Raw genomic sequence first — 23,004 nt, 5'->3', positions numbered from 1 at the left:
ATTTGGAGGCTTAGCTCAAGAATTAATCAGGAACTAAATCAGGGCTAAGGTAAGCACTTAATTTCCTTTTCTGTGGTTGGAAATTCTGAGTTTTGGCTGGGTTTTGAGGTAAATATGGTTTTGATGTTTAAAGACAGAATTAAGGAGGGAAGCTTGGGAATTAGCTTGATTTTGGCTTGGGGAAGTGGTCCAGCAAAAGAGGTAAGTCTCAATTCATGATTTAGAAGTTTTAATTTGGGTTTGAATGGCTGGTTTGAGTGTTTATAGCTCTTGAGTTTCAGAAATTGAAAAGAGAATTCTAGTGTATGTTAGGCTGTGTTTTCTGTGGAATTATGTTGTCTAAGTCATGCTAAAAGCGTTGGGATTGTTGGGTGTTGAAGTAGGGAGCTTAAGGGTGGTTTTGGCTAAGGTTTCAAGCCTAGAAATGGTGGGAATTTTGGGCTCGAAGGGAAGGGCTGCGGCTCTGTTCTAGAGCGCTGCGGCCCTAGGACGAAGATGAGCCAAGAGGGCTCGACCAAAGGTGAGCGCCGCGGCGCCCAAGGCAAGGGCCGCGACGCGTGTCCTCTTTCAGGGGTGGTCCTTTGCTCTGTTTTGAGGCTAGGGCTGCAGCGCTTAGTTATGCACTTGAACTTTTAGGGATTTTAGGCATGGGAATGTGGTCTAGAATGCTTGGGATCATTTTTGCCACCATGCTTGGCGGGATTTGATTTCCCGGAAGTTAGTTTTGAACCTGAAAACCTATATTTGGATATTAATGGAACCTTATACTTTGATTGTGACTAGGTGATAAAAGCTTAGGCTCGGGAACGGATCGTGCCTGAGAAGTGTTGCTCGTAAATAATTACTGCAAATATCAAAGGTAAGGAAACTGCACCTTGTTGAATATATGTGATGGGACTAAGGGTTCCCTATTGTGTATGCTTGAAAAGATGGTATTATGCCATGCAAGCTAATTTGTGAACCAACGACCTAAGGGTGCCAAGGGTTACACTAGTGCACAGGGCGCGACTTGGCCACTGGTAGCCAAGGACAGCTTAATATGCACTGAGCTCGGTTTAAGTGGGCCAGAGTCAGTGGGGTAAACAGAGGGTGCGGCCTAAGTTTTCGGCCCTGGTTATTATGTGATATGATTGTTATAAATGTTTGATTGCAACCATGACTCTGAATATATGCTGATTGACTATTGTGGTTTATTTGATAAGAGTTCATGCTTAGTGAGTTTGTTATCTATTTCTACTGTTTGTGTTGCACATGTTTTCTTGCTGGGCCTTGGCTCACGGGTGCTACGTGGTGCAGGTATAGGCAAGGGCAAGTTGGATCAGCCTTGATTGGAGAGCTCAGTGAGCGGAATGTACATGGCCAGCTGCTCAGCCGCCACAGTTGAGGTTTAGGCAGGGACGCGAGACCCAAAGACTGTTCGTTTTGCCTTAGTATGGCTAATGATTATTTATGTACTTTTGGAAGTCTGTAAACCTACTTTTAACTCTGTTTCTTTTGGGATCCCGTGTATATAACGGTTTAATTATGTGAAATGAAACTTTTGAGACCAAAACCTTTTTAACCCTAGCTCATACATGTTTAGTGACACGTTTTAAAATTAATAACTTGATTAGCAAGCCTTGCACCTTTAAAAGTACACAGTGTAGCGGTCTTGGCTATCCAGGGCGTTACAGTAGATCATGCAAAGATGAACTAATCCGATTACAATTTTATCAAACTTGAGAGACATATTGTAGCTCCAATCCCTAAGCTCCTCTCGAATAAGCATTCGCACGGAGATGTATTTGGGAATCTGGTAGGACAAACAATTTGTAGAAAAATTCTCTTCATAATTGGCAACCCACTCCTCATAGAAAATTAGTTTAGCTTTGGATTTTTTCATTGAAGAGATCGAAAGGGAATGAGCAGTTGAGAAGGAGAATTCGAGAAAAGAGTGAACAGTGGAAGCAAAATGGGAAGTTATTCATTTATAAGAGTTCAAAATTTTGAAACTGTGAAAGTAGCCGTTGATGGGACTTAATCAAATAAAAAAGCAGAAATATATAAATGCGAAAGGATGTGAGTAGAAAAGCAGTTGAGTGGAGGTATTCGGCTGTTGAACTTCATCCTTAACTAAACTAGGAATAGTTTACAATTAAGGGCGAGGGGCAATTGTGAGGGCATTTTGTCCTCATGTTTATTACAATTCTTTTATGAGCATTATTAGTAATCCGCATAATAAATTTTAATTTAAACGTGATTAATTGTGGGAAAAGAAACACTTGTTTGTGTGCTCGGGGAGCATTGAAACGTGTGTTTCACTAATTGATAAAATAAGGAAAGAAATCATGGAAGAGGTGGAAGCATAAGCAGAGGCATCCTTCTTAGCGCAATGGTGGCCAATTCAAAATTGGTTTGAAAAAGTGACTTTTGACTGGCGGGAAACAGAGTTTGGGGCAAACACGTGGACCAATAACAATAAGTCCTCCTGGATGAGCATTTTTGTGCTGCCTCACAGTGTGACTAACGAGGATGAGAAAATGTGTAGAGGCTTTCTTTGGGGTGTTAATGGTAACATGAGTAAAATTCATATTGCCTCTTGGGACAAGGTGTGTCTCCTGAAGTCTTATGGGGGTCTTGGGTTCAAGAATGGGATAAAATGGAACCAAGCTATTCTTGCCAAGTTTATCTGGGTCATCACTGAAAAGAGTGACTTACTGTGGGTCAAATGGATCAATTCCATTTATCTTAAAGATGTCTCTTTCTGGCCTTACGAGCTTAAACCAGACACGAGCTGGTACTGGCGCAAGCTCTGTCACTTGAGGCTTCGATTTACCTGTTCTGAGTTTGCAGCTGCTGGTTGTTCGGGTAAGTTCAAGTCTTCAGCTCTTTATAATAGTTCATTAAATCAAGCTCAGGTTTGCTACTACTTTAAAGCCGTCTGGAACTCTATTAATCTGCCTAAGCACCGGTTTTTGTTGTGGCAAGTGGTGAATACCCAGCTCCTCACCAGAGATAATTTGATCAAGTTTCATCTTGATTTGGTTTCATTGGACTGCCCTGTGTGTGGAACCAGTCTCGAATCTCACGAGCATCTATTCTTCAAGCTGCAGTTTGTCTGGTAAAGTAATCGATCAGATTTTTAATTGGTTAGGATTGATTGCTTGGCCTAAGGATTTCAACAGTTAGATTAGTTGGCTGAATCTGAAAGTGGCTGGTTTGATTCACTATATCAATGTTGCTGTTCTTGCAGCAGTCATCTATTATCTCTGGATTAATAGGAATAGGTGTATTTTTGAAGGCTATTCCCATTCGGTTTCCCTTATTGTGAATGATATTAGAGATACAGTGAAGTACATATTACTTTTTGTAAAAAATAGAAACTTGAATAGACTTGAGAGAAATTACTTGTTGAGATTACTTATGTAATTTGTTTGTTCTGTTTGGTGGAGCTCCCTTTTAGGAGCTTTTGGTGAGTTGGAGGGTGTATTAGTTTAGTTGATTAATGAAGTTTCCATTCTTCTTGATCAAAAAAAAAAAAAAAAACAATAAGTCCTCCTTAACCCTTTCCTCCTTTTCTTTTGGCTATAAATAACAGACTTCATTCAGAGAGAATGGAGTTCCTTTCGAGTCTTTACCATATTGTTACTCTGTCAAAATATAAGTGAGAACTGATTTAAGCATTAGAGAGTTTTCTTGCAGGTACTCACCATTGGTTCTTGCCAAAGGTCGTCCTTGTTGAAGATCACTTTTGTCAAAGATTGTCCTTGTCAATGATTGACGGTAGAAGAAGACTCTCCATAAGTTGATTAAGTCAACAGGGAAGCAAATACATGGAATGGTAGAGTAAAGGCATAGAAAGAGAACCACACTCAGAGTTTCATTTTAGGAAACTCCACGTGCTCGGGAAAATTGACCTTAACAGAACCAAATAACTTCAATTGTTACGTGAATCGATGACTTAATGAATCACTTGTTACCATTGTGTTATAATATTTTCAAATTCTCAATTGTTAGAAACCAATTAATATTTAGTTTGATATCATGACACATGAAACAACATATAATGTAGCTAATGAATTATGAGAAACCATCATATAATCATATGCTATAATTTTTAATGTTCAGAAACTACAACGTTGTCTATTTTTTGTGGGCGAATATATTATGTTTTTATTTTATAATTACTTAGTGAGTTTCAATATTTAACTTTTATGCCAAATGCATATTTCATACATGATGACAATAGACTAAAAAAAATTAAATCTGAAATTATGGAAAGTCAACACGGATATGCATATAAGTATATAATATATATATATATATATATACTAGATACAACAAACGTGTAATATACACGTTTAGTTAGTTTTATTTATAGAATTTGTTAATTATTTTTATTAAATTTATATTAATGTCATATAAATTTTAAATAAATATCTATTTTACTTAAATAGTTTTTTTTTTTTTAAGTTTATGTTTGTTCTAGTTTTTGAATTTGAGAGTGACAACAAGAGATTATATATTATATGTTTAATGTAATATTAAATATTATATGTGGATTTTAAATTTAAGTTTCTTGCTAGTTTTTAAAAAAAATCAATTTGTTGCTAATTGACAGTAGATTATATTATATGTTTAATATGATATTATCCTAATAAGTAAATTTAAGTTTAATTAAATTATATTTAAGTTATAAAACATATGATTTTATTATTTTTAAATAATTATCATTATAAAATATCTTAAAAATATCATATTTTAATTTGTTTAATTATTTATTATTTTAAAATAATTATCATTGTAAAATATCTAAAAAATATCTTATTTTAATTAATTTAATTATTTATTATTTTTAAATAATTCTCATTATAAAAATCTTAAAAATATCATATTTTAATTTTTGTAATTATTTATTTTATTTTATTTAAGTTTAAGTGTTCACAAACTATCGTTAAATATAAGAATATTCTGTTAAATATAAAAATATTCAGTTAAAGTTAACATTAAAAAAATAAAAATCATTAAAAATAAGAATTTCTGTTATCTACACACTTATCATATCATATAGAAGAGATATAAATGTGAAACAAAATCAAATCTAAAAAGATACAAAATATTTTTCAAATAAAAAGAAAACACTATAAAATTGGATGATGATGTATTGGTCTTTTTTTACAGTCATGTATATTACCACATTTCAGGAGTTACCAAATTTAAATTCAATGGATTATATTAATTACACTAAAAATTTGGGTATAATAAAAAAATGGTTATATATAAAAAATAATTTTACTATTTTAAATGAGTAAATAGTTTGTTAAAGATGTGTTATGGTATAAATTTTCTAATATTATATAGAAATTGCCATAAGAGTTAAGTAATACATAAACCATAATGGATGAATATTATTGTTTTTTTATTATTATTTTAAGAATGTTTTTGAAAAAAATATGATTTACATAATAATGTTAAATATAATTAACACCACATATGGCATTTTTTTGCCATTTATTTAATTTTATGGGGATCTTGAAAATTGTTGATGTTTTTATGTTTTTTTTTAATAAAAAAAATTGTAAGATTTTAATTCCCATATAATAAAATTTATAAAAAATAAGTCAGTATTTTTTTGAGGTGTTTAGATTTAGTTTTAATTATCTTGCATATTTTAAATGATAGTTTTGTAATTTTAATGTCATTATGTTTATTTAATATTGTCAACAAGCATTTTAATTCAAAAAAAATAACCACTGTATAGATATAAATAAATACACTTAATTTAATAGGAGCCCGTTAACCTCACGCTCGTTTTTTTGGCGGAATCGGTGCCGCAATTGATCTGGGTCGTTCATTCCTAATATTTTTAATAATGTTACTTTTTTTTATATTTATTTTAAAAGTGCAACCGGTTAGAGTGGTTACTTCTTGGCAACGTGGCAAATTTGAAAAGATGGTTGTCTCAGTTAACATTAAAGTGCTTAGAGAGTACAACTGTCACTCTCCCCCTCTCCCACACTCTATAGTTTATTCTTCAAAAAACCCCAACTTTGCTCTCATCTCATTTCTCAGTCGCAGAACAACTCTCGGCGTGATCAAGCTTTGAGAAGAATAATAATGTGCTTCTCGTTCTTTCCAGTTAATCATGTTAGTTTCTTCTTTGGTTTGGGTCATCTCGTTTGGTTTAGTTCGTAGTTTCTTCTCTGGTTTGGGTCTTTCCCGTGGGGTAATGTTAGGGTTTTGTGTTGTTTTTTTTCTTTCTCGTTGTAGTTTACGATGTTAGTGGTTTCAATGGATTTGTGTTCATATGATTTTCTCTTGGGCCCAATTAAATCTTTGTTTTTTATTTGATTCTATGAAAAAAAAATATTATGGTCATTGAATAAAATGCAGGGAAATTAATGCCTCGTGTGCGTGTTAGATTACTGATAAATGATTTAGATAGCACCTCGAAGCAATTTGGGAGAATTATGAGTAATGAATATTCATAATACTATGTGCATCATTATGGATTCATATAACCTCACAAATAGTGATTTAGATGCATACCGAAGCAGCATGTTAGAATAATGAGTAATTGATACTCATATAACCACCTAGATAGTGCATTCATGTTTTTCTAGCAAAATGACAATGTTTGTATACGTGGGTGTGTTAGATAACTAATAGAATAGTTTTGTATGCACTCTGAAGCAATTTGGGAGTATTATAAGTAATTAATCTTCATAAAGCTATGTAATTTATATGATGGTAATTATAAATTATTGACCATTTTTATTGACAGAATGAAGAGAAAACCATCATCAAATGACTAAAATGAGGACATTCCCAGCAAGCGTGCAAAAAATAGCAAAAAAGGAAATGAGACAATTAATGTAAGTTGGACGTACATTTTAATTTTGGATTGTTTTTATCTAACTGTATGTGCACTTGGTGGTGTTCACTGCTTTTTAAATATATTTTTTCCTAAGATGAGGAAGAGCAGGACAAGCATACTTTAGATTTTCTTATTTCTCATCTTACGAGTAGGGTGAAAACTATGATGGCAGAAGGCAGCAAGCAGCGTAAACAACCTCAAAAAAAAAGGCACAAACTCATGAAAAGGAGGCTGAGGAAGAAGACGAGCCAAAGGCCAAAAAACATGGTACTGTTCAGTGCCGGTGCTGCGATGAGAGGATCGCATTTGTTGTCAAACAAATGAATGATCTAAAAAAGAAAGCCATTGATGATATATGCTATGGTTATCTCCTCTTCAACCAGGTGCCCATAGTCAGTGTCCATTTGTTATGGTACTTGTTTTAGCGGTTAGACCAAGACACTATGAATCTCACCATTGATGAGGTGACTTACACTGTCACAGTTGAATCCCTTCAGGAAATACTTGGTGTCAAAGATGGTGATACACTAATCGATCCATTAATACTTAGTGAAGATGTTTTTGCAATTGCAGAATCTGTGGTGGGGAATGGGTGTCAGATAAAAGTATCCATATTGAAGAAGAAGCTGAGTTCAACAGAAGGGACAAACAATTTTTTTGTGATTCATTTTATGATGCTTGCTCTAGGTACTTTCTTGTGCCCTACATCAGGGTACTTTGTGAACAGAAAATTTCTGACCATATTAAAAGATGTTGACAAGTTAAAGGATCTAAATTGGGCCACCTTTGTGTTCAATTTCATGAAGAATTGCATGAAAGGTTTGATCAAAAGGCTAAAGAAAGGCTGCACATTCTTTCTTTAGGTAATATTTATTATTACCAGTCCCTTCAACTTAAGTACTTTGATTATTTTATATGCTTCAATTTTTTATTTTTGAAATATTTGTTGTAGTTGTACTATTGGAATCACTTTGGTGGATGTAGCAACCCAAATTTGCTAATAAGGCTTAGGGCCTTGATTAGCGTGCTGGAGGGCAATAAGTGATTTATTATCTTAATGTGTGAATTTTTATGAGTATGTGATTAGAGATGCATGTTTAGGTGAATTAAATATGCAGGTGGGCCTCGTTTGGTTATTAGAGGCATGTTTGTAATTTTAGCCCGTTGAGAGCATAAATGTGGTAATTGTAATAATTGTGATATACTTGTGTTATATCTGTGTTGCATGATCTGAGACAGTCCTAGAGAGCGGTTAGCTAGAAAGTCACAACGGGGTTGAAATCCCGACCCGGGGGGAGTCGAAGGGTATTTCGGGCGTTAGATTTTTTATGGGGTTATTGGGTTATGGAAATAAATATTTGGAGATATATTTGAAGTTAGAATGTCTAGGAGGGAATATTGGGAAAATTTACCATTTTGCCATCGGGGACGTTTTTGGAACCCCGAGCCTTTAAGATAACCTTAGAATTTAAGTTAAATAAAATAAAAGGGAGAAAGTGTTCAGAACTTAAGGAAACCGACCCTTTCTCCCTCTATCTCTTGGTTCCCTTTTTCTTTCTTGGAAGCTTGGTGTATGTTGGTGGAATCTAACCAGAAACTAAGGATTTTGAGCTGGGATTTTGGGAGCTAGAAGCTTGGAGCTTAGGGAGCTAATCCAGGGATTCAACTCAGCTCAAGGTAAGCTCTTAACTTAGTGAATTATATTGGTTTCCTGCTGGTATTTCAGAAGTTTGCATGTGGGATAGGTGAAAGATCATTCTAGAGTTTTAGATTGGATTTGGGGTTAACTCTTGTTAGGTTTTGTTGCTGAGATGGTGGTAGAACTTCTGTGATGATTAGTTTGAATTATTGGATTGGTTTTTGGGTAAATTGGCTTGGTTTTGGAAGTAAAAATGGAGGATTTTTCTGGGTTCGAAGGGTCGGGCCGCGGCATTGTTCTTGCTGAGTCGCGGCCCTCTAGAACAGGTTGGACACCAGGAAGAGGGGCGGGCCGCGGCATGCCCTAGCTTGGGTCGCGGCGCACTTGCCCTGTTTTGGGGTTGGAGGTCTCTGGTTGGGGCGGGCCAAGGAATGGGATCATGGGGCCGCGTCACTTAGTGTGCTTTTGGGCTTTAAGGGGGGTTTAGGCACGGGAATCCAATAGTTTAGGCTCGGGATGGATTTTATCACCCGGATTGATGGAATTCAATGTCTCGGAGACTAGAATTATGACCCAAAGTTATTTAATGGATTGATATTGTTAATGTGTTGTGACTAGGGTTCAGCGAGGCTCGGAGTAGGGGACTCTGCTCGGGGCATCGGTGCTTGGGAAGCTCGAGACACAGGTAAGAAAACTGCTATACCTGTAGAGCAGGGTGAGGCCCTATAGTTTGTGTTGCAGGGCACTGTCCGATATGATTGTGTTGCAGGATGTAGCCCCATTGATTGTGCTTATACATGTTTAATTATGCTATGTGTGCATATATGTGAATGAACAGTGAGAGCCGGGAACGGCGAAGTCTGAGAATGGTGAAGGCCGAGTACGAAAAGGGGCCGGGAGCAGCGTTTAGCACGCGACCCTCTAGAACAGGTTGGACGCCAGGAAGAGGGGCAATGCCAGTGTCGTGCCTCCATTCACAAATTTAAGGAGAAAAACTCACTCTGATGAATTCATATTGACTAAGTTCATATTTGCAGATAATCTGGCTAAGTTGTATGCTTCCAATCTTACACGATTTGGTTAATTTCATTTACTATGTTTAATTGTTTCCTTTTAATTAATTAATCTGCTTGTAGGTACTCGTTGGTCAAGTTTAGGAAGCTGAGCTTACTATGACTAAAATGGCATGCCTAAAACCAAAGATGCAGATCATGGACACAGTGCATACTTCTCTTTTGAATTTGTTCCATCCTAATAACCCAATAATATTGAATACTAACTATTATGAGTTTCAATTGCGTGTAGGTGATTACTTGCTGTGCCCACATTATCACGTTGAAGGAACGTGCCGCCTCACCAGACGGTGTTCCGAAGTTTTGTTTCATGCCTTGTTGTGTATCTATAAGTAAGTTGGCTTTACTTTGCGTAAATGTTTTTTATGTATTATAACTTGATTAATGTATTGTTCTTATGTTTAGAATGCAAATCTGGGCTTGGCAAAGTCGGTAGTGAAGTTCTCTAAGGAACAAGAGTGGGATAAAATATTTTATGTTGATTTCGGCGTTACTAAACAGGTTTGTGTCCTAGTAAATATTTTATTTCAGTTAATTGTTATCAATAAAGTTGTAGTTCATAGTTATCTTGCCTTGTTGATTTGTAGATGTTGGTCCCCATGATATGAAAAGTATGGGGTAATCATTGGATTATGTCACACATCGACACCGTTAAAGAAAGGGTGTTCGTATATGATTCGATGATGTCGGGTAGAAACAAGGAGGCCTGCTTGAAGACCACTTTGGAGACGGTAAATGAATTTGGATCAAATTTATTGTAAATGTTTAATATTGTATTAACATTTCATCTAAATTACTTGATTAACACGTTTGAATTTCATGGGCACCTCAACTTATTACACTGGATGGACTGTTCTGTCTTGCTTTTGCCATGAAACTTGGGCCAAATTTTCAATTTGCAATTCTGCCGATAGAATTCGCAAAAGACGTCCCAGCATAGGACAATGGGTTTAATTGTGGGATTTATGTCATGAAATTTATGGAAGCATTTTCAAATTGTTATTCCATTGGTCGTGTATGTGTTCTATCCTTATTCTTTCTTTTTTAAGCATTTCACATGTGTTCATTATTTATCATTATTACAACTTTATGTGAGACATTTTTATTTTTTTTTGCTTTCACATCCATCTAGAGGAAGCAAGGTTTGATGTGGTGATGAAATTGATAAGTCATGAAAATAATGAGGTAAAAGAAATTATCATAAAAGATCTCATTAAGCTTCATACAGACCCTAAAAGTATTTTCTAGCCAACTTCAACACCTTGTCGAGTAATGTCTACTCTATTAAATTCCATCTAAATCTCTTGTTGACTCCAGATATTCCAACAGCAAGGCCAGAGCCAAGAAAAAGATCCCCAATTCCCATGACGAGTGAACCCAAGAAAAGGTAGAAGTGGTGAACTTGGACTCACTATGAAGGATCTCATTTAGTGACATGGTGAAATTTGGAACACCATTACTCTATGTGTAGCATCTCAGAATTTTACTTAGCTACATAGTAGTAGTTTATGCTGTAGCATTTTAGTTTTTGTGGTTATTGGTTCAAGCCAGGATTTAGTTGGAAACTCATAGAGATTGTTATGGATTTTATAAGTTTAGCATAAAGTTTAAAAATATTAATTTTTTCATAAGGTTTGATTATTATAGCTGGTCCTAGAAATATTATTTATTATAATCTAAGGTTTAGATATAATAATTAAGAATGTGACATTTGTCACCTGTATGTTTATTTAAGAATTTAAGGATTTTAGATGAATAAATTAATAAAAACTTAGGAAGTCTAGAACCTTCCCTTAGCTGTTAGGATCTCGTATTACTCAGTAAAAGTTGTTCAAACAAACATCAAGTGAGATGAAAGTGTGCAAAAACGTGTTTAATATATCAATGTAACCTGATATATCGCAGCTATAGGGGTCGATATATCGCCTATGATGATATGGAAAACACGTCGACTTCGCACGAACGAAACCACGAAGCCTCGGGAATATGGGGGAGGCGATATATCGCCTATAGGGGGTGATATATCAGTTCCACATGCATATCTTGAAAGTTCGCGGAATCCGAGCTAGAAACAACCCTCAATAATTGGACTTGCTTTTGAACGATTTTGACTGAGTTCTAGGCATCTGTTGAGAAGAAAATTCAATTTTTATTCATTCTAAAAGGAGTTAGTTTCACTCCTTGAACTCCATTAATAGGAATCTTCACTCAACCATTTTCATCATCATTCAAGCACTTCTCAGAGCCTCCAAGCTGCTAATTTCATTCTAGAGAGAAACACTAGGGTTTTGGGGTTAAAAGCTTTCAAATCTAAGATTTTCTAAACACTTGGGAAGTAAGCTAGAGTGGGATTTCAGTATTGAGGTGTAGATCGAAGTTCTAAGCTATCTAAGGTACTTTTGTCCTCAGGTTTAGGTCATTATAGTTCTTCTTATTCTTTTAATTTTCTTCCAAATCCTAACTTGTTGTAATGGCTTTTGGTTAGATGTTTGATTTTCTTGAAACTTAAGGTTTTCGGTAAGTTCTTATCTTGATGGTTTAGATCTTCTCTTCATCTTCTTTTCTTTAGGAAATTTATGATTTTTACTGTTTGGTTTTAGGAGTTTCTAGTCCTGCACTTTTCCCAAATACCCAGTTTTTGGCAAGGAAATGTATGTATGTATGTATGTTGTTTTTATGTAGTTGCTTGGGAAATATGGTTGCTTAGATAGTAAATAAGGAAATCCTGAGATTTTTATCATTATCTTAGACTATAGTTATGACTAAACCTACCTCTAAATAGTAGTAAGAGGACCTAGATGGTTTCTATCATATACTATATTTGTGTTTAAACCTACTTCTAAATAGTAGCAAGAGGACCTAGATGGTTTCTATCACATACTACGGTAATGAGTTAATGGCCAATAATTTGTAGTCTTATGTTTTATGTTTATGTTTTTACGTCTTATGTTTTAGTCGTTTTTCCCTACTGAGCAATAGGCTCATTCCTTTTTATTTAGATTGTGCAGGTAAATGAGCATGGAAGGCGGGACAAATTCATGGCGGCTTTGGCATGTGTTGTAACGCCCTGGATAGCCAAGACCGTTACACTGTGTGTTTATTAAAGTGCTAGACTTGCTAATCAAGTCATTTAGTTAAAATCGTGTTACTGAAACCATAATGGAACTAGGGTTAAAAGATTTTGGTCTCAAAAGTCACATTTCTTATAAAGAAACATTTCCTGTTTACACGGGATCCCAAAAATATTAAAATTAAACCATTTACAAAAGATTTAGGAATTAAATACAGTAGCTGTATTAAGGCAAAAAAGACAATTAGGCAATCTCTGTCCTAATCCAATTCTCGGCCACGGTGACCGAACAGCTGACTATGTACATTCAACCTCGCAGCTCTCCATCTCAAGATTGGTCCAACTTGCCTTTGCCTTTACCTGCACCACGTAGCACCCATGAGCCAAGGCCCAGCAAGAAAACACAATAACAGAGCATAAGCAATCAACAGACAATTCAATATCTCATATTGCATATCATATTCTCAACCATATAAACATTCAAAATAATAAAGTATTCAGCATACTAAACATATCAACTCATATCATATATCAATTTACAAATGATAACTAGGGTTAGCGCCCTCAGGCCGCACCCTCCGTTATCCCACTGACTCCGGTCTTCTTAAACCGAGCTCAATGAATATTAAGCTATCCTCGGCTATTAGTGGCCAAGCCGCATGCTATGCGCAAATATTGTGTACGGCACCCCTAGGCCGCTATCACATGTCCCATGGCATAATACCATCATTGACATTATACAGATATCGGGAGCACTTAGTCCCATCACAAGCATATAACCGGGTGCAGTTTTCTTACCTTTAGATTCGCTAGTTTGATCACTTGACTCCTTGAGCACGATCCCTCTCAAGCCCTAGCGATCACCTAATCACAACCATAGGTCAAAGTCATCATCAAACCTCAAGTCCGAAACCTAGCCTCGAGACTAATCCCAAGCTCCCGGGAAGTCCTAATTCTACCAAACAGGGTGGTGGAATCGAACCCCGAACCCTTGGTCAAAAACCCTTGTAAATAACCCTAAAATCCCTTTCTGAAGACAGGGTAGCGCTACAGTGCTCATTGGAGGGCGCTACAGCCCTACAAATAGAACCAAAATTCCCTCAGCAAGCTTGGCCTAGCGCTACAGCGCCCAAAGCCTAGCGCTGTATTGCTAGTCACAGACAGCCAACACCACATTTTCCCTTCATGCGATTTCCTCGAGCCAAACTCAACCAAAACTTCTCCAAACCTTCTCCAAACTTAAAAACAAACTTACTAACACACTTCACTCATCCTAAGCATCCCAAATACTCAAAACCCAATCACATGCATCCCTAATCTCAAAATTCACCATTGTTGCTCATAGACTTCAGAAACTCAGCAAAAACTAGTCAAGACATCAAAGTTTAAAGCTCAGAATTTATACATTTGATGGAAATTCGACCTTAAGTTGCCTCTAGACCTCCTTAGCTTGCTCTTTCTCAATCCTTGGCTCCAACTTTCCTAGAATTCCCCATCAATTCAGCTTAGATACCTTAGTTAGAAATCAAAACCAGAACTGGAGAAACTTCAAAGTCTTACCTCACCCAAATGGCTTATCTTTGATAAACCCTTGCCAAATCTTCAAACCTAACTCAGAAACCTTATGGCTCAGCTTGACCTAGCTCTCCTTTGAATTTTGCTCCAAGAAAATTGAAGAGAAACGTTGAGAGAACCACAAACCGACCCTTTTGAAAAACTGCTCTGTTTTCTCTCTTTTTCTTTCTTTCCTTAGCCTTCTACCATTTTCTACAATTCCCACTAAGCATAAAGCCTCAGCATACTTATCTCCTGCAAGCCAAATGACCATAATGCCCTCCTTTTTAATTTAAATCCTTTAATCCACTTAAGGGCATTTTAGTCATTTTACCCAATTCCCGCTAATTCCTCAAGCGTCTCTAACATTTTCTGCTTACTTTCCGATACCTAATTAATCACCAATTATATTCCTCATTACCAAAATTAACCTCGATGTATTCTCTAAATTCCCATTCATACCCCCAGGCTCGCCCCGAGCCGGGCATAAATCCATGCCGTGACTTTTTTGCTAATCTGCTCACTAGGATCGTCTCGAGTCACAAATCACAGATATATCCACATAATAATGTGGTCTCAACAATTATCGCATATATATACAGTTATGCCTGCAACAGGCCAAAATTACGATTATGCCCTTCTAACCTAATCAGGGCCTACATGCATACTAATACACATAGTCATGCATCTCAAGTATTCAAATAGTCATATAACATGCTTTAAATCATTAAATCACATATATTCCAATTATGCCCTCCCGGCACACTAATCAAGGCCCTTAAGCCTTATTAGTAAATTGGGTCGTTACATGTGTATTGGGAGAGGACTAAATGAATGTATCGATGGGAATGATTGAGGATGATGTTTTATGTCTTGAGTCTTTTTAATAAAAGTTTTGTTTTCTTTATGTTCTTATGTAATAAAAATGGGATCCCATATTTTGGATTTTCTAATAAAGTTATATTATTTTATGTATGTATTCGAAAATAATAGCTATGTCTTAGTAGTTTTAATGGTCCGAGGTCTTTAAGTTAGTCAGGTCATTACACTATGATGTTTTGAAACTAACATGGTTCATGTTTTTTTTATTTTATCTAGTACTTAAGTTTATTTAAACATAGTGTTTATAGATAGTTATCTTATCTAAATGGGTGAAAGGAAATGGTTAAACGTTATTTACCTATGTTTTCGGTGAGAACTCGTCAATGATGTTAAGTTAGAAAAATCAAAGTATAGTGCTTATGAATGAAGAACTTCAAAAATCTAATTAGAAACTTAGATAATAGTTGCAGAAGAAAAATGGAGAAAGGAACTTGTATTTCTCTCTTGTATCAAGCTACAATTTTTTTCCAAACCCCCTTCAATGTTTAAGATTGGTTCCCTTTATAGTGGGCTCTAATGGCCCGCGATACATTGTGGTCTTGGGGACCAGATCGTACACAAGTACATTGTCAGGAGAGTGGTTTCAGGTGTAGTGGTGTTGAAAGAATGGTGGTCTACTCCAATACGTGTCAGGGGTCTGCAAAAGCACTCTTGTCTTGGTACCATATTATGCCTCCACTACTTGTCAGATACGGACCTCATAAGCGTGCTGAGGGAGTCCGTACCATATACCATTCTTATACGACCATTACTTTTCTGGCATGGATATCGTGCCTGTACTCTAACTCCTCTTGGTTTGTAGGCGCATATCGTACTTGTACAGCCTCCTCGAGCCACAGGTTTTTATCCTCGCAAGGTATTTTATTCCCATGGACTTCAAGTGTTGAAACCCTTATACATTATTCCAAGGTTCTTGGCAAACATGGACCTTGTGGAATGGCTCCATGAAAATGACCTCGTTATGCCTTCGTTGGGACACCCCCAACAATCCTTGTGATGGGTGGTCATGCGAGGCGAGGCTCCTAGGCGCGCGAGACGGCACCTGGTGAGGCTCCTAGGCGCGCGAGATGGCTCCTGGGCGAGGCCCCTAGGCACGCGAGATGGCTCCTGGGCGAGGCCCCTTGGAGCGAGGCCATGATGCACGACCCTTGGCACGAGCCCCTGGTGGTGTTGCGAGGCCCTGCGCACGGATCCCAGGTGGTGTCGCGAGGCCCTGCGCGCGAATCCTAGGTGGTGTCACGAGGCTTTACGCGTGGATCCCAGGTGGTGTCGCGAGGCCCTGCACACGGATCCCAGGTGGTGTCACGAGGCCATGCTAAGGATCCCACTCGAGTGGAGGTAGTTGCGAGATGGGTCTCGCGAGGGGCTAATGCGCGTGATAAGGGGCGCTGCCTGGTGTGCGAGTAGTGGCCTTGCTGGGTGCGCCGAGTGGAGGCAGTCGCGAGATGGGTCTCGTGAGAGGCTCTTGCACGAGGCGTTGCCTCGCTGGGTGCATGGGTGCTAGGCATGCCGAGAATAGCCTCACTTGCCTCCTTGCGAGAAGATGGTAGCCCAAGGGCCTTGTGGCACAAGCATGTATTTAGGCATTTAGGGGACCTTAGCATGTGCTTTGTATCTCTTACAAGCATGGAGTTTTGAGCATCCACACTTGCCCCTCAGTCTAGGAGAGGACCTTTAGGTGCTCTGGTAGACTCTTCTCTTTGGTTCTTAGAAATAGGCCTCCAAAGCATAGATGGTGTTTGTGATGATCCTTGTTATTACTTTGCGGTTGAATGTGAGCCTATTATTTGGCCTCGCAGATCCCAATGTGGGTGTTTGGATCCATTTTGGACCATAGATCAAGTGCGGGATTTAATGGCTAAGATGAGCTCATGATTCCTATAAATAGTCCTTCATGTCTAGCCTATCCTTTACACTTTATCTCTTTGGCTTAGTGGTTTTGGAATCCTTACTCTTTTCAAGAGGTGAGGGGTTCGATTCCTCACTACCTCACTTTTTATTATTTGTGCATTTTTTTATGCCCATATTCATGTAGGTGTGTGGGGACTAAAACATCCTTTTCTTTTGGTTTTGCAGACACGTACTTTCGGCCCTCTGCTTCTCTTCGACCGTGACGGTGCTTTTGACCCTCGGCCTCCTTTTGACCACATCAGCGCTCGATTTTACTTACTTGAGGTATACTTTCTTTTTCCCTTATGTTCACTGGGTCTAAATTAGCTCCACTCGGGATGGGTTGTTTTGACCAGAGCTCGTCGTGAGTTAACCAAGTTATATGCCCTCGTTCATACCCCGTAGTTGATCATTTAGAGCGCTTATGCTTAGAGGTTTTGAGCCCATTCCCTTTGTGTTTTGTAGCAATCCTCTCATTTATACGTTAACCCTATTTACTTATGAGATGAGATCCCATGACATGTGAAGGATCATCCGATGCTCCTCCGGGGATCGAGTTTGTAGACTTATCTTCAGACTTGGAGTCCCCTGAAGACAACCCTCATCAAGACTACGACACCTTGAGGCAGGTCCATATTTGTCATCTTGAGCATATGGCTGAACTTAGACGTAAAATCTTGGTGGTGGAGAGAGAAATAGACTCAGTTTTGAGGGGTGACGAAGTATCTTTCCCCCTTGACCTTACGACCATATAGCTAACCTTAGGGTGATCCTTTTAGATTTGCAGATGGAGTTGGAGTTTATGGAGGGAAATCTCTCGCCTGAACCTCCTACCCCGTTTTCCCCTAATGATTGTCATGGAGCCACTCCATCTTCTCCTCAACCCTTATTCGCGGTCTACCCTTGCTTAGCGCTTTCGCACTCAGTGCCTCGGTGGAAGACCCTTGCTAGGAAGAAAAAATGGAGGGTAAAGTGCCCTGTTTCTACCTCACATTTTTCTTTTGTTTTTGCAGAAATGTTGAAAAGATAACAGCGATAGGTGGCCCCTGAGAAGCAAGACCCTGGTCTCTTATTGGCATCCACCCTAGTGTCCCATGTTTCTGAAAATAAATTGCTAGAATTAGCGGAGAAATATTGTGTTAGCCCAGAGTACAAGTTATATGTTCCTTCAAACAAGTACCGGGCTGATAACCCTACTCAGGGTTATGTGGCCATGAGTGAGCACATCTTGAAGGCGGGTTGTACAATTCCATTACACCCGTTTTTCGTCATGGTTCTTAACCATTTTGACCTTGTTCCACTCCAGTTGGCGCCCAACAGCTGGCTGACCTTGAGCTTTATTGCGTATATGGAGCATAACGGGCGTGCTCCCATAGCTCAAGAGGTGCATTACATGTACAACCTCATGCTCACTCCTAAATCCAAAGGCTTTTATTTCCTGCAGAAAGCCAATTCTTCGGTCTCCTTGATAGAGGGTTCTGTGTCCAACCAAGCACGACTTCTTCTTTGTGAAAGGTCCCATTTCTGTTCCTGAGCACTTTCACTCAGCTCCTAGTAAGTACTTCAAGTTTTTTTTTAACTTACTGTTTTGGAACTTATGTTCGTGTTGGCAACTGTGCGGATTGTGCAGAGAAGTTCATCGTGCCCGACGTTCTCGGGTTGGAGGCGGATGTAATGGATAAATTTCTCGATGCTGGCCCTATCGGAAAAATGGCTGCACGTCTCTTCACCATGACCAACCTCAACCGTTACAAGCTATCCCCGGTTTCAGAGCCTGAGCAGAAGCAAAAGGGCTATTTTGGCTGAGCCTCACTCTGATGGGGTGAAGTAGAGTGTGTGCCGGAGGAGGTCTCCCCAGAACATAGGCGACCTCGCCGACCATCTCTGTCTCCCAGGGGGTGCTCTCCTTTAGCCCCTACAGACCATGACATGGCCTCTCACTCCCATGATCAATAGGCTGTGCTGAGGGGCTTCGTCTGTCACTTTTCTGAGGACTAGGATGCTTTCTCTCATGCTTTGCTCAATCCTGGTCCGTTGGGGGCTCATTTTTCCGATATTCCTGCGCCCCCTCCTCCTTCGGTGAACGGGTCATCTGTCCTTACCCAGCTAGGCGCCCTTGACTCAGAGGGGGCACCTTGGGTGGGCCACATGGCGACCTTTTATGGGCAACGGTATGTCCAGGTCGCTAGGGACCTTCCTGAGGCTGATTGGAGAGGCCTCGGGAGTTCCACCATGTCAAAGCTTGGGGAGACTCTTGTACGCTCTGCCACTTGGCTGAGTTTAAGAATCTTACATCAGCCTTACCTCTTTTCTTTTCTCTTGTTTTTTTGCCTGTCATCATTATTGCTATTTTTCTTGTGCAGACTTATACAGTGGCCCAACGATTTTCCAACTCGGCGCAGGACCTCTCCTCGTCGAATGCTGAAAGGGACCGTCTAACGGTCAAGGTCCAGGGGCTCGAGAGGGAGCTTATTGAAAGCAACCTCAAGCTTTAGAAGGCCCTGGCAAGGGCCTCTTCATCATCAAACAAGAAGAAGAGGGCGACTGCCAAAGCCGTGATGCTGCAGGACAAGGTTACTCGCTTAGATGCCGATCTTGAGGGTGCAAAGGCCACAATCTCAACATTGCAGGGGAGGGTCACTTCCTTAGAGGAAAATATGGCCAATATCGAATGTCAATCCATAGAGAGCGCCCTCTACGGAGTATGGAGGCAAAATCCTAATTTCGACTTCTCCTCCTTTGGTGAGCACGCTGTTGCTAGGGTGGCTGAGTGGAACGCCTACGGCAGGAGGCCTTAAGATCTTGCGTATGCAATTTTTACTGTTCAATTCAATGTGGTTGTATGCTCATTTGAGCCTTATCTTGTTTTTAATTTCTTTGAGTCCTGTCACACTATCGAAGCTCTTTTTTTTATATGTATACATATGTGATTATTCATCTTTATTCCTCTATGTTCGAGGTCCCTTTGAGCCCGCACAATGGGGTTTGATAGGTTGTCTTTTTTATTTATTAGGCTTGAGGTCCTTTGGAGCCCATGCGAAGGGGTTCAATAAGTCCCTCTTTGGTTCTTTGGTGCCTCTTGATTGTATCTATAAGGATATATTGACCCTTTGGGTTCTAGTTATCCTTTTATACATTTTTGCACGCGCTTATTATTTCTTGCGAGAAGTGTCCTCGTCATTGTTCATAATACTATTTTTGCAAGGGTCTCTTTTAGGACCCTTTTTGGCTAGACGGCTTGGTGGCCGCTCTAGGCTTATTGGTGGGCGCTTCTCCTGAGGCACTTCCTCTTATGGAAGCATTTACTCTTATTAGGATGCTTTTCTTGTAGGACCTTTTGACCTCCTTGATGTTCATAACGGTAGCTAATCCTTGTGAACTCAAACGATGCCTTACAAGGTCTTCTTCTTTATTTATAAGGGGGGGTCCTTTTAGGATCTTGATATAAGGGGTCTTTTTAGGATCCTCCTGATATAAGAGGTCCTTTTAGGATCCTTCTGATAAGGGGTCCTTTTAGGATCCTTCTGATAAGGGGTCCTTTTAGGATCTCCTAATATAATGGGTTCTTTTAGGATCCTTTTGATATAAGGGGTCCTTTTAGGATCCTCCTGATAAGGGGTCCTTTTAGGATCCTCCTAATATAAGGGGTCTTTTTAGGATCCTTCTGATAAGGGGTCCTTTTAGGATCCTCTTGATATAAGGGGCCCTTTTAGGATCCTCTTGATAAGGGTTCCTTTTAGGATCCTCGTGATATAAGGGATCCTTTTAGGATATAAACGAGACCCTTTTTTTTTTCGACCCCTTATGTACTCTGCCCCCCAAGTGGTTGGTGAGATCACTACACCAAATATCTGTTTTCATAATATAATAATATAATTCTACTAAAAAAGTATTATGATATGTATGTGGTAAATGGAAAAAAACGGCGGCAATATATTTTGGGAGCCCGCCTATAACTTGTAAAAGTTATATTTTTTTTTTGGCCTCTCTCTCTTTCATGTGCTGTCCTTGGTCTCTTCCTCACTCTCTCAACCACCGCTCTTTCAACTTCAATCCCAATTCACTCTCTTCTTCTCAATCTCAACATCAACCCCTCCCTCCCGACTTCACCTCCAAGCAGCTTCTCGACACCCTTCGTCGCCAGAATGATGAATCCTCTGCGCTTCGCATCTTCGACTGGGCCTCGAAACAGCCTAATTTCTCACCCACTACCTCCATCTACCAGGAGATTCTTCACAAACTCGCCAAGGTTGGCTCTTTTGACTCCATGACCAATCTCCTTCTTGATATGAAGCGCTCCTCTTGCCCCGTCGATAAAGATACATTCTTGATTTTCATCTAGAGCTATGCCCAGTTCGAGTTATATGATGAACTTTTGGCTCTTGTCTCACTCATGGAGGATGAGTTTGGGGTGAAACCCGATACCCAAGTCTCTCCAATATTTTCGTGTCACCCTCTTTGTCGTGGGAAAATTTTGGGTATTGTGGAGAAGAAGGGTAACCTGTGTACGAGCTTAATTATTTTGGGCAGAGAGTGTGGGGTGGGCTGTGGAGAGAAGAATATGCGTAGTCAAATATAAGAGTGGGTTTCTTCTCTTAGTTTTCCTGCTCGCTTATTGATTTTTGTCTTGCTCAACTTATAACTTGTGTATGGACGTTGATTTTTAGGTTCGACTAGGTATACGGTTATGGTCATATGTAAGAGAAGAAGCCTCTCATGGAAGGGTAAATTTTCATTCTTTCATTTATTTTATTTTACCTTAGTAATGATTTGTCGTATGGTGTTGTGACTATTAACACTTGGATGAAATAATCTGTATGCACACTTGGATGAAATAATCTGTATGCATAGGAGTTTGAAAGTTAATTGCTTAATTGTATATCTTTGTAAAAAGCTCCAATTGATCCTTTCAATCGTGAAAGTTGCAAGCCATCTGCATCTCAAGGTGTTCCACTTGGAGGCATGGGGTCTGTGGTGTACAAGCTTGTTGCTACAAAATTTTCAACTTTGTTCTTTTTTATTTGATCAAACTAATGTGATTGTTTGTTTATGTCTCATACAGAAGTGGGAGCATATCTAGAGGTTTTGGAGGTGAATTCAGGCAATTTCAAATTGTTCCTGGTTTATGTGAAGGTTCTCCGGTCATGGCCAATCAATTTTCTGCCAGCCAATCAATTTTCTGCCAGGAAACTCTTACTCCATGTACGTATCATTTAATTTTACTGTTACCATTTTTGCCAAATTAATTATAATTACATTTACAGATCTCTCTAATTATTTTTCATTTTTAAACTCAATATATATATATATATATACATCGCAAGAAAATGGAATTGAGGAACATAGTGTATATGGGCAATGGTTGTGATGGATGATGGCTGCCATATACATGGGTGGTCGAATCCCTCAGATATCAACTTTACTTTCATGACATATAGAATGGTCAATATTGAAGTGGGCTATCCCATTTGATGTTTCCAGAGGTACGTTATATGATGTAGTAATTAAAGTATAAACCTGATTTATGTGTCTCTTATGACAAACTTATTTTACATTCTTTTGAAACAAACTAGTTTTAGCCCTATTGATACATGCCAATCTTGCTTAAGGTGTTCAGAAGAAATGGATTATGTGTTTTTGATTTTAATCTTTAGTGTTTTATCAAATGATATATTTCCTTAATGCTAAATTGGCCATAATAATATATCATTATATTTTGAGCACACCATGTCACTATGTTAGGTACCTTTTGGCATATTTTAGGCAAGTATCCAAGACTGGATCTTTTTTTCATATGACCAAAAGTTTCCTAGTCATAATGTTTTAGTACTCAACTACTCTCTCTCTCTCGCTCATTATAGCTTTGGAACATTATAGCACAAAGCATTTCTTTTTTGCACATTTATATGGAAAAAGTACAGCAGTGTTCTAATTTTTCACCAACCAACATCAGACCGTTGCTGTTCCAAATATGTTATTTTAAGTGTAAATTTTATATCAGACCAAATATGTTTTCTAATATTTTATTTTTTTGTTCACT

At 38.6% G+C, this 23,004-nt stretch overlaps 1 protein-coding gene across 28 annotated transcripts; it reads left to right on the top strand.

Moving 5' to 3' along the window:
- The first annotated feature begins 5,981 nt into the window (after positions 1-5,981).
- LOC133794435 (uncharacterized) lies at positions 5,982-22,495 on the top strand. 28 transcript variants are annotated; one of them, XR_009875241.1, is made up of 17 exons: positions 5,982-6,126; positions 6,764-6,854; positions 7,009-7,239; positions 7,430-7,543; positions 7,663-7,719; positions 9,114-9,180; positions 9,334-9,548; positions 9,632-9,715; positions 9,801-9,900; positions 9,974-10,069; positions 10,156-10,299; positions 10,483-10,583; positions 17,151-17,249; positions 17,978-21,545; positions 21,632-21,688; positions 22,027-22,166; positions 22,289-22,495. XR_009875241.1 is itself a non-coding variant. In XM_062231661.1 (4 exons), the coding sequence occupies exons 2-4, from the start codon at positions 21,652-21,654 to the stop codon at positions 22,208-22,210; spliced, it is 294 nt and encodes a 97-aa protein (XP_062087645.1). In that variant the 5' UTR covers positions 10,309-10,583; positions 21,632-21,651; the 3' UTR covers positions 22,211-22,495. The 28 variants fall into 28 exon arrangements, 1 of the variants encoding a protein (XP_062087645.1); XR_009875237.1 differs by having other exon boundaries at positions 7,009-7,320; XR_009875223.1 differs by adding exons at positions 10,701-10,753; positions 10,886-10,955 and having other exon boundaries at positions 7,009-7,719.
- Positions 22,496-23,004: the final 509 nt, after the last annotated feature.

Source organism: Humulus lupulus, chromosome 1 (assembly GCF_963169125.1).
Source record: "Humulus lupulus chromosome 1, drHumLupu1.1, whole genome shotgun sequence".
Lineage (NCBI taxonomy): Eukaryota > Viridiplantae > Streptophyta > Magnoliopsida > Rosales > Cannabaceae > Humulus > Humulus lupulus.
The sequence above is the reverse complement of the archived record's forward strand: the minus strand, read 5'-3'. Positions and strand labels throughout refer to the sequence as shown.

Coding starts and splice junctions, on each gene's coding strand:
- LOC133794435 (XM_062231661.1), top strand. CDS start 21,652: ATGGTCATATGTAAGAGAAGAAGCCTCTCATGGAAGG. Junction 21,689..21,858: donor AAGAAGCCTCTCATGGAAGG/GTAAATTTTCAT, acceptor CTTTGTAAAAAG/CTCCAATTGATCCTTTCAAT. Junction 21,932..22,026: donor GTTCCACTTGGAGGCATGGG/GTCTGTGGTGTA, acceptor TGTCTCATACAG/AAGTGGGAGCATATCTAGAG.